An 11,753-nucleotide genomic window follows, 5' to 3' on the forward strand; every position below is an offset into this window, starting at 1 on the left:
CCAAAAATATTAAAACGAAAAATCTTGAGTTTGTCTGCTATTATGTGCAGAAGATAGTGGAAGCAAATATTAGTCATTCACATCATTTTCTGTGTTGAGTCAACATCTATTTTTAGGTGTGGAGCGCATAAAGACAACTCTTTGACACAGAACACATAAAGACATCCATTTGACATCATTTGTGTTGGGGCTGAGGCTGGGGGAAGAGAGGAGGCCGATCACTGGAAGCATTATATTTGTGACCCCTCGCTTCTTCCAGAAGGCATTTTAAGAGATGGTGCAGGAATGTACTGATCTGTTTATATTTAAATCAAGATGAAGTACAAAATATTCAGGTTTAGATCTGACTGTTTCAGATGTGCTGCAAAGTAATTCTTCGTGATCTGTGCTGAATGCTTGCAATTAGGCCTTATCTGGGAAGTGTTCTTGTTCAATTTGCTATGCTAAATGCGTATATCTTAACAGTGCAGAGGGCTTTTCATGCACATATTACAATTTATAGATCTGATTACAATTTATAGATCTGATTTTTTTTCTTTTAGCTCTGGATTTGTGTTTTTGTAGGCAGAAGAGCAGTTGAAAGATATGATTTAATAATTTTTTGATGGCATACATGCAGTGCCTCAGCTTGCTTTTCTTGTTTATTTGGTCATAATATTTTATGGTCTGGTTTGGGCTTGCAACGCAAGGGAACTTCTTGTGATAAACTGCAGATATGACAGTGAGTGTCAGTATGCAGTTCCCTCAGCAGATGTTCATTTAGTTGAATTTTACCAGCTCTTTGCTCTTCATCTAGAGCAGGTTTTGCCAGCTCAGGATGAGAATACAAAGAGTACAAAAGATCACTCTGAAAATAACCTGATCTGCTTCAGGTACTTGAAGAAAAGCACCCTAGAACTTGAGGATGCTGTGTGTTGTAAGGTTATTGCACATTGGATGCAGTACATCATCCACACACCCACAGCTCATGGGGGTAAATTTACAAAGCAGTGTGTAGGAGGTCACACATTAATCTACCTCTGAACAAAAGCTATTTTGTGCCCGTGCTTAAAGAACCCTTGCATTTGTTGTCAAAGTCTCCAGCTGCCTTTGTTCTTGTAACCTTTCCTGGTTTGGTTGGTTTGGATTTTTGACAGGTAGCACCTCGGCTCCAGGGCTGTTCAGCCTACTGCATGTAAGGTTTATTCTCGTGGAGAAGAAAATCTGTGTCTTAAAAATGCAGAGGGCAGCTCTGCTTACTAACGGGTATTTCTTTTTCTTAAATCCCCAGGTGTCATATGCCCGTCCAAGTTCAGCATCAATCAGAGATGCGAACTTGTATGTCAGCGGCCTTCCGAAAACAATGACCCAGAAAGAATTAGAGCAGTTATTCTCACAATATGGGCGCATCATCACCTCACGGATTCTGGTTGATCAAGTCACAGGTTAAACAAAAAAAAGTTTCCTTGACATGTGCATGTTTTTCCAGATGGTAAAATTGCAAATGCTTGCTGGTGGTTGGGTTGAAGACGATGTGATTTTTTTTCTAGTGTAAAATACATATCCAGTATCTATAGTTATTACTGCTTAGAGTTGTACTTGTATGCTTTTTTTAATAAGGGGTTGGAAAAAACAGTGTTGTTTTCTTGAAACAATTATATTAAACATTGTAGGATCTAATTGCAAAGAACACAACTGGGGAATGGTATTTTTCTTTATAATAAGACTTATCTTAATTTGCAAGCAGCGTGTTAAATCAAAATGAACATTCTGTTTCATCGTGACATAGATGAGGCTGTTCCTGCATATATTCATTTGTTTGCATGTTTCCACTTCCCAGGGGTTTCTCGAGGTGTGGGATTTATCCGTTTTGATAAGAGAATAGAGGCGGAAGAAGCCATAAAGGGACTAAATGGCCAGAAGCCTAGCGGTGCTACAGAACCAATTACTGTGAAGTTTGCCAATAACCCCAGCCAGAAAACAAGCCAGGCACTCCTTTCACAGCTGTATCAATCTCCCAACAGACGCTACCCTGGACCGCTTCACCACCAGGCTCAGAGATTCAGGTAATTACCTGGAAAAGAACTGAAGTTCTACCAGCGATGACGATGTGGGGCAGGTGCTGTGCAGGAGAAATGTGCTTTAGTTGCGTAGGCTGACCTGATTTTCTTTGTAAAATTAAATATTCTTTCCTGGAGAATGAGGAGGAAAATCTGCTGACAGCAGTAGTCATGTCGTATTTACTAAAACAGCTGAAGTACTGTACTATCGGATCTCATGAAGCCTCATAGAAAAAGGGAGGACAGAACAAAGTTACACTGAAAATCAAGTGAGCAGTGACTACCCTGTTCTTAGCAGTTTTTTTGGTAATGCTTTTATTTTCTGCTGTATTATTACAGTTTTGATGCAGCCTAGACTTTGATGTTAATGACAATGGATTGGTAGCAGGAAAAAAGCTGAGTCTGTTCCAGTCGGCAGCAGTATCATTAAATTTAGCCTAAGATATCTGCTCTTACTGTGAAGAGACCTTGTATTAGTGCTTGATGTGTTTCCACAGATATCTTTGGAGATACTTTATTGTATATATTCTGAAGATACTGATTCCATCTGATACATAAGCCAGTGTTTGCAATACATGATGTCCTCGTTATTCTTGTAACAGCTTTCAGGCAACTCAGCATTCAAGTTGAAGTCTCTTTTTGGGGAAAAAAGTGACTGCTTCCATAACTGAGTAACTTTACCAAATTACTCAAAAGTTATTCTAGTTTTTCGTTGGCTAAGTGCTAATGAATGAAGATCATAAAGTAATCTGACTGATTTAAAAGCAAACACGTATCTGGTGTATCTTACAATGCAGCTGTGTCCTGTAGAGTTACAGCTTCAGTAAAGGGCTTACAGAAAGCAGATGATTGTATGCATTCTGCAAAATTTTGTGGTCATTTGAACTGATGTATTGTGCAGGATTGTTACTAAGTGTACTAGTGGGGAGATTATGTTAAAGTAGCTAAAATCAAGATTTTCTTCAATTCCATTCATTTTGTACTGTCATTCTTTCCAAGTTAATTTGGAAGGTGAGCAATTGAATTTTTGCAAAGAGTTCATAATGCTGTCTAAATTGACAAACCAGAAGTCAATCTTGTTAAAACCAAATCAAACCAGAAGAAGTAGGGCTTTTGTTAAGGCCGTAGATGAATTACAATTGCTTTAAATGCAGTGGTGGAAACTTAAGCACAATCTCAAACTTAACAAAGCAGGCCACGAGTTGTTAGGCTCTTTAGATGTGTGGGAAACTTGTTGAACATTTCTTCTTTGAAAATGGAACGCTATTAATAATAGTTCCATTGAGCGATCTTGCCATCTGTGAGACATTAACCCAAAGACCCTCCTTCTCTTTTCAGGCTGGACAATTTGCTTAATATGGCCTATGGCGTAAAGAGGTAATTAGAATTCCACAGATTGCCAGATGTCCGTGTTGGCACAGATTGGTGCTACGATTTATTTTTTTTAATTCACTAACTTTATTTTTTTTAATTCCTTCTTTTCTTCCACCAGCATGTCAAATTCTTTTTAAGTTTGGACTTCAGTTGGTTTTGTTCCTTTTCAAGGCCACACAAATTCTGTGGGTTTTTCAACCTTTTTTATTTACAGGCGGGCTTCTCAAATGGTTGAGGTGCAACAGCTACAAGCATTCAAACTCAAGCTGTCCTGTCCACTTGGTTCAGAATCAGAATTATTAACTTGAGTTTTTAAATCTCTGATTTGATTGTGTAATGTAACAGCTGAAAATGGAATTTGGTTACTATTGTCTCTCAGTTAAGACCTTCATCGTCCTACATCAGGCTTCCCAAGTTTGACTTCAGGCTGTAGCTGTGTGCACCTTAATCTGCCCTACGTTTCTTTTGTTACAGGTTTAATACTTTGAGATTTTAGTGATGCTTGATTTATTTTTTGTTTCAAGTAGCGATGTGTTTGTGTGTATGTGCTCTTGTGTGTGAAAGTCCAGCTGATGTGCACTTCTGCTGTTTCATCAGTGTGTTCAATGTCTGATAGCTAAAATGAGTTGACATATTGTCAGTGTTTCTCCTAATGGCACACATCAATGCAAGCAGACTTTACAGCAAAATAAAGGTGTAGTCTTACTCCTGATGTAAGACGTCCAGCTATTCCCACAGTTAAGATGAGAAAATACTACTTAATCTTCTGAAGTGGTCTGCTCACCACACATGGAAATGGCTTGATCTTTTTTACAAAGCTCATGCTGTAAATGGTATGGTAAGTATATCTGTAGCTAGCAGAGGACAGCAGCGTACTTCTAACTGCTGCCACAGTAGCTGCTGTACAGAGATTGCAACAAGACTGCTTTATGGAAGTGAAGCAGTGCTCAAAACAGGCTGCATGCTTTCCCTGCATGCTCCTCGTGTTCATCAGTGCACTGTTGTCATGACTGTGTACTTGGTGGTGGTCTCAGAACTAGCACCAGAATCTATCATGCTCTGCTTCTGAGTTCTTCCCTCTCCTTTGTCTCTTGATGAATTGCCAGAAACTGCAGGACTCAGAGCCTCGAGTATTTATCAGATGTGAATAACTCTCAGAAGATGGTGGTACTCAGGGAGTTTTCTTTGGGTTTTTTTACCTCTCCAGAATTGCAGTGCTTGGTTCTGACTAGCAAGGCTTCACAGTTCTGATTTCATATTACCTTCAGAGAACAAAAATGAGTTTCCTGCTTGTTTGTCATACGTCTGCATTAACTTGAAATAGCAATGGCTTGTTTGTTTTAAATAGTTGTTCTTCAGGCATTTTTAATTGGCTTTTTTCCTCTCTTCAGGTCTCAAAATTTTACTAGCAAATTCTGTAATTATAAGTGTAAGGTCACTAGAAAAATACTGTATTGACTTCTGACTCTAAACTATGTAGTGTTCCTAGGTTTGGACCTCAGTTTGTTCTCCTGCATCCTGTATGTAGAGAAATAAAGACAGCAGATAAGCTGTACTTGGGTGGACCACAGGTTTTATTGACACTGACTTCAGGTCATGTGTGTAACTCAGAGCTCTGCTCCCAGCACTAGGTAATGTTGTATTTGTGTCAGTAGATCTGTACTGGTTTCGTGGATATTTTCTTGGAGTCATATTAGCTCCTGTGCTCATGGCCCACTGGTAGTTGAAAGCTGTGTAGCTCCTAAATGTTTCAAGGGGAAAAGCTGCTCTTCAGTGAACTGTATGAAACTTTACTCCTTTGTATCCATGCAGAACTTCCTAATGCAGAATTTTATGGAAGAGCATGGTAGGCTCTGTCATTGTACAGGTTTTACAGTAATGTCACGTACAGCATTGTGTACATATTAGTGCTGTCTTCACGTTAAATTTAAACATAGAGAAAACAGTCAACTGTTTTCCTGGCTTCAATATGTTACTAGCACAGTTGGCACTTAACAGCAATGGGCTTTAAGTTCCATCTTCCTGACTTTAAAGGAATGTGAAGCTGTTGGCTTGTACAAGCTATTGTCCATGCTGCCCTGTGTACAGTTCCACCATGTCAGGTGGTAGAAAAATCATATAAAATGGCTTTGTCCTGCCATCTCCATTTCCTGAGCTCTAGAAGCAAGTTAGCAGAGCCTTGCTGAACGAACCGTTGTGATATTGTTGCTAGATCCGCTATGTGGGAGAGGAACTAAAGGATGTTCACTTGTGAAAAGTGAAGTTCAGTAGGAAGACTGTCATTTATTCTTAATAAGCTGTTTTTACAAACGTCTGTGTATGTCTGAGGATCCGAGGCTGTGAGCGTTTGCAAACTGCTCATTTATAGTGTAGCAATACCCCAGTGATGTTCTTCAGCTCCAAATGTGTATTCCAAGCATCTACTCTCCTCAAATATATGTATTAAGTGCCATCAGGAGTCAAAAGAAGCAGCCATCAAGTATGCAGTTTCTTTTATAGTTATGAAGTATGCACTGCATAATGTGTGGATAGCAAAACGGGTGTGGAAACATTGGAATTATGAAAGAAGTCTTGGAGCATGAACGAGCATCTTAGTGATGCTGTGAGTGCCCCCCTCCATTCCCTCAGTCCTCACTCAAAATCCTGAGGAATAATTATTCAGTTTTGGTATTAAAACTCATCATTGAATTGGTGTGAAACTGGGTTTTTATTAAGACTTTTTTCTCTGTGCAGTTATCATTTTAAAACATATCCCAAAGTGTAGCTTCAGAAATCATGTCATTTTTTTCAAACTCTTGAAGGGAAAATTATGTTGATCCTGAAGGCTGATACTGCTTAACATCCTCATTAATAACCTGAGTCACAGGCTGCAGCACACCTCCCTGTAACTGGGCAGCACTGGTGTGGTGCAGGAGTGGGGGCAGTTCTTGTGCTGTTGGCTGTGGCTGCTTTTGTGATAACTTTGAGCTGGAGGAACCTGGTGAAATTCAGGAAAGGCAAATACAGAATTCGGCCCCTGACTGCTGTTTTCAGATACCTGCAAGGGCATTAAAAAGAATATGAAACCATGCTCTTAGAGGTTGCAGAAGGGCGAGAGTCAACAGAAAAAGGCTGCAGCAAGGGGAAATTCAACTGGATGTATGGGAAGAATTGTGAATAGCGAGGATGGTCAAACCCATAGCAGAGGCTTTGCATGTGAAGTTCTCACCCTTGAAGACTTCAAAACCTTTTGTGGGTGAGGTCCAGTCTCACTCCATTTAGTCTGGCTTCAAGCAGAAGGCTGTTCAGATGTCCTCCATAGGTCCTGCCCAATCTGTGCTTATCTGTGCCAGTTCTTTGTCCATGAACACATCACCTGGCTTCAGCTTTCTAGTTCACATGTTCAGATAAACACAACAGCCCCCTAAAAGGCAGTGCAGGGAGCTTGGAGTTCTGTTAGATTTCCAGGAGCTTGTTTCTCTCTCCATTGACTATCTGAAGAGCCTGAGATCCTGCTATGGACATGGAGTCTCACAGTATGAAGGTATTAGTGACATGCCCACTGATTACATTGATGGACTTTTCTACTTTGTGATTGTTGCATAAAATCTTTGTATATTTGGCTGACTGGCTTTAGGACTTCTTAAACTGGATTTTTTTCCCAGTTTGTCAGATAAGGGCTGTGAAGGGAGAATTAAAATCTACCACTTCCAGAGCTGTCTGATAGTACGTTCAGCCAAAAGAGTTTACTGGTACAGGTGAATCCTGACAACAGTATTTCAAAGTATTTCATGTTACTCTTTCAGTTAAACTTTGAAGGCTCTGTTTTTTGCACGGCAAACTTCTTAAAAGCAAAGCGTTAGTTTTCCATCGCTCTGAAACTCCTCCAGACCTTCTTAAGCAGAATGTGAAGACGATATTTGACTTGAAAGAAATGCTAAGGACAAACTTCTGGATGTTTATAACATTTCAGTTGGCTTTATCCTTGAAGGGAAAAGCCCTTTTGCCCAGATTCAGTCTTTTTTTTATCTAGTAGAGGAGTTAGAGACCCAGGCTGATAAGTGGTAATCTTCCAGGGATAGGATTGAGAACCTAAGTTAATACCCAGTTATTTACCTTGAAATCTTGGTTCCGTGTAGCTTGTACCAAGAGATATATTTAGAATAGACCCCTCTTTTTACTTGGTAGGTTCTCCCCGATCACAATTGATGGTATGACGAGCCTTGTCGGAATGAATATCCCTGGTCACACTGGAACTGGATGGTGCATCTTCGTCTACAACTTGTCTCCCGACTCAGATGAGAGTGTGCTGTGGCAGCTGTTTGGTCCCTTCGGAGCAGTCAATAACGTCAAGGTGATCCGCGATTTCAACACCAACAAGTGCAAGGGATTTGGCTTTGTCACCATGACCAACTACGACGAAGCTGCCATGGCGATTGCCAGCCTTAATGGATACCGTTTAGGAGACAGAGTATTGCAAGTTTCCTTTAAAACCAATAAAACCCACAAATCCTGAATTTCATATCCTTACTTACTAAAATATATATATATAAATATATATACGAACAAAACAAAACAAAAAAAACTCTTCAAGGCTTATATTCAACCATGGACTTTATAAGCCAGTGTTGCCTAAGTATTAAAACATTGGATATCCTGTGAGGAACAGGAAAGGATTTTATAATGCTTAGAAAAAAAAAAAAACCTTTGATGCATTGAATGTTCTTTCATAGCTGTCGTTGTTGAATATAATATACATAGATAACAATGTGCAGGGATTTTTACCCGGCCAGCTAGTTTTACTACCTTCCTTGAAGGTGGGTCTTTTTAAGATGACCATTCACTCATTTGAAAAAAATAAGAAAACAAAAACAATTTTTACAAACTAATGGGATTAAAAGCGAGAAAAAAGATTTTTCTTTTCTTTTCTTCTTTTGAAAACATTGATCTAATCAGATTGGTAAACCCCCCTGGTAAATTAAAGAGGAACAATAAAAATTGCAAAAAGAAGAACATAATTTTGCAACTTTTTTTATTTTTCCTTTTCTTTTATATCATGTGAACTAAACAGTCTTCTGTTAGGGAATGGGGTAGAGGGGGATACCTGATGACATAACAATTTAAATAACATTAACAATGTTGCCAAAGAGGTGGTCTCTTTGCTGAAAATGGGTTTCAAGAAAAATCTATTTTTATAAAATATAAAGAATTTTTACAAGAGAATCTGGATTTGAGAAAAAATATTTTGACTGGCTAATTTAGGGGAAATTGACAACTTTGTCATGTTCATACTGCACTGGTAACTTTTTAGAGATCAAGATGTGTGTTTTAAACTGGATTAGTAGATTGTTTTTTGAAGGATGGGCTACAAACAGATGATCTTCGTATCTTTTCATAGCATGTAATAAAAATATTAAATACAGTACGGGAGAGTGTTCTTCCCAGGCACGCAGTTACCCACAGTCAAAACCCAAAAGCAAGGAGATGAGTTGCAAGATGGTTTTTCTTTAAGTCATCAGTATGGGATATCAGCAGAACAAAAGTTTAAAAAAAAGAAAAAAACTTAATTTTGATCAAAAACTTCCTTGGTTTGAGCAGTAGGTGCTACGAAATTATTTACATATCTTAGTATCATAGTTAAATGTAATGTGTTTAGAAAGAATACATTTGCTTTAAATTTGTTAAGAATTTTCAAATTCACTTTATAGCCCATGCTAATATAATTGGGCTGTGTTGGCACATTTGGAACACTGTTTATGTTGCTTGAAACACTTATTTATTTAATTGCCGATGTGATGCATATGGCCAAAATCAAATATAGCTAGTTTGGCTAGTCTACTTATTTGTTTACTTAAACTATGGGAAGAAGCATATTATTGTGTCATTTTGTTGTGTGTGTATGTGTATATATAATATAAATATATATATATATAAAGTTATTTTTTCTTTTGGTTAATTTATTATAAGTTGTAACACTTTGCTAGTTTTGTTTGTATATGTCTTAAAATGTTTTCTTATGATACTTAAGTGACAGAGGTATCAAGGTAACTTGTGTAGAAATATTGTTTGATATATTGTCATGTTTGTTGTGAATATTTTTTCTTACTGCACAGTAGAAAAGAAAACAACTGGGTCTTTATTTTAATGTAATTCAGATTGGGGAAAACAGAGCTAAGGGAACAAAATGACTGAGGGGGTGCTCTCCCATGTCCAGTGCACTGATCATTTTAGTATGTTTGTGCTTTGTACGGTTATATATTTAAAACAAAAAAGGGTCATGCTCTTCCCTGAGTACTAGAAACAGTTACTCGCTATGCATAATCTAGTTGATAGTTAAATTTGCTATTGCTTTTCTTGTCTTGTTATATAAAATCTTTTCAATACAAGTTTAGTCTTAATGGTAATAAAACGTTATGGTTATTTATAACTTGTGCTTATTTTGTGCATTTTTTCCATGCTATACCCACTAACTGCATGTAGACTAAGTATTGTTTTTTCACACTGAAGAGGCAAACTTTTGTAGTAGACAAATAACTAAAGCAAAGGCTGCATCATAATTTTATCAGTTTTTTACTTTAACAATGTTAGATTTTAGTTTAAAGGAACACTCATTCAATGTTCAGGGAAACCTTTATACATCATCTGCTATGAATGAGCGCAGTTTGCTGGGAAAGTTTTGATGCATTTGCTAAGCATTAGTGGGGAAGGCATGTCAGAATCTTTTCTCTACAATGTGTTTTACTATCTGAATAATAATAATTTAAAAAAATCTTTCTTAGGACCAGGCAGTTGTATACTTTAGTTATAATGAATGACTTCATGTTAACCTTGCTAGTTTAGATCATTTCTGAGGGAAAGTATTGTAAATGTTTTTTTCATAACCTTGTTGTGTTTGAATTATTTGTACTTTAATTGTCCAGACAATAAATGAAAGTGTGTAGAATGGCTATGGACTTTCCACATTTTTAACCGTGTTCAGATGTCGTAGTGATCCCAGCCACACCTTCCATGAGGGAGATGTTAGTCTGATCTCTGAAGCAAGGTCTCAGAGACGAATGTCTTGGTGGGACCAGACTAAGAATATTCATTATATTTGTTTTATCTCCTTCTGAAGGCAAGGAGGAATCTGCCATTTAAGATGTTTGACACCAAAGACCAAATTGTAACTGTGATTCAATACCTTTATTTGAATGTGGGAGATGCTGAAGGGTTTCTACCATATACGATGTTTTTACACAATGAAAATATGAACTCAGTCAATATCAACTTGAAACAAAAGTAATGAGAATTTCAGCATTAATATTTTCTAAGTCATTTAGTTTGACTTTTCTATGACCAGGCTGTGAATGTCACGTGAGATGAAACAGTGTACATATTGCTGTACAACAGTGTGTGACCACATTCCCAATTTAATTCTTTTCACCATGTTATAACAGTTGATATTTCAGTTGACTTGTTTGAATCCCATTAATGCAGATATTCACTTCATGTTTATGTTATGTAACATTCACTAATTGAGAATGTGTACCTTGTAAAACTGCAGCATTGAATCTCGTAACAGATTAGGAAAAGTATCAGTGGGCTGGATGGACTGTGCAATTTTTCAGCTCCTTCACCTATTAATAAACTCGTGTTTTTGTGAGATTAAGTTACCCTGTTGATTATAATAATTAATTTCAGGCCCTAGCATGAGTTGGTTCTTAAATTTACGGCTTGCTTTATTCAATCTGCCCCTTCTCTGCTGTGAAATACAGGAAGCAATGGCTCTGTTTAAAGACTTGGCCCTGAGGTATGCCTTCCATTGATCTACCCATCTCTTGATCAGGTGTACACTTCAGGGCTTTAACATGCACCAGTCCAGTTCTTTTTATCTGAACTTACTTTGTTTTAAAAAATAAACCTACCCAGGCAGTAGTGCTTGTAATAGAATGCCACCAGGTACACCACACCATCTGTTCCCTTCACCTGATTTATTTTTTTCCCTCCTTTCTGCTGTGTACCTCACGAGGCCAGACCAGCAGTGAGAAGGCAGCATGGGGCAGGCTGGTAAAGGCAGGAGCCTGTTTATGCTCTGGGGGTTTTGATGTTGACTATGAAAGGGCCTAATTTCCTTAAATCCATTTTAGGCTCAGCTGCTGTTCTTCAGCATCTTCTTGATGTAAGGTGTCCATGTAGTGTACTGCACTCATAAACACTCTTACAGGAGCTGTACAAAAGCCTGTTTAAGAAAAGCAAAAAGCCTCTGGTGTCATGGCTGTGGTATGTAAAGTCCTGATCTGCTTTAGGAGAGCAGTACACCTGTGTGTGCTGCATAGAAGGGGCTACAGGTGGTGCCTTTGCCTGCATCCATCCTGCCTGAGC

At 38.1% G+C, this 11,753-nt stretch overlaps 1 protein-coding gene across 13 annotated transcripts in view; it reads left to right on the forward strand.

Annotated features, from left to right (window-relative positions):
• Nucleotides 1-9,286, forward strand: part of ELAVL4 (ELAV like RNA binding protein 4) — a 74,158-nt gene extending 64,872 nt beyond the window's left edge. For 12 of the 13 annotated variants that reach the window (XM_090146647.1, XM_031602184.2, XM_031602210.2 and 9 more), the window contains 4 exons: nucleotides 1,271-1,424; nucleotides 1,820-2,045; nucleotides 3,378-3,416; nucleotides 7,581-9,286. In XM_090146647.1, coding sequence (XP_090002773.1) covers nucleotides 1,271-1,424; nucleotides 1,820-2,045; nucleotides 3,378-3,416; nucleotides 7,581-7,908 — 747 coding nt within the window. In that variant the 3' untranslated portion in view covers nucleotides 7,909-9,286. The remainder of the gene's footprint in view (nucleotides 1-1,270; nucleotides 1,425-1,819; nucleotides 2,046-3,377; nucleotides 3,417-7,580) is intronic. The other variant, XM_090146645.1, reaches the window with a different exon arrangement.
• Nucleotides 9,287-11,753: the final 2,467 nt, after the last annotated feature.

Source organism: Phasianus colchicus, chromosome 9 (assembly GCF_987193195.1).
Source record: "Phasianus colchicus chromosome 9, bPhaCol1.hap1.1, whole genome shotgun sequence".
NCBI classification, from domain to species: Eukaryota; Metazoa; Chordata; class Aves; order Galliformes; family Phasianidae; genus Phasianus; species Phasianus colchicus.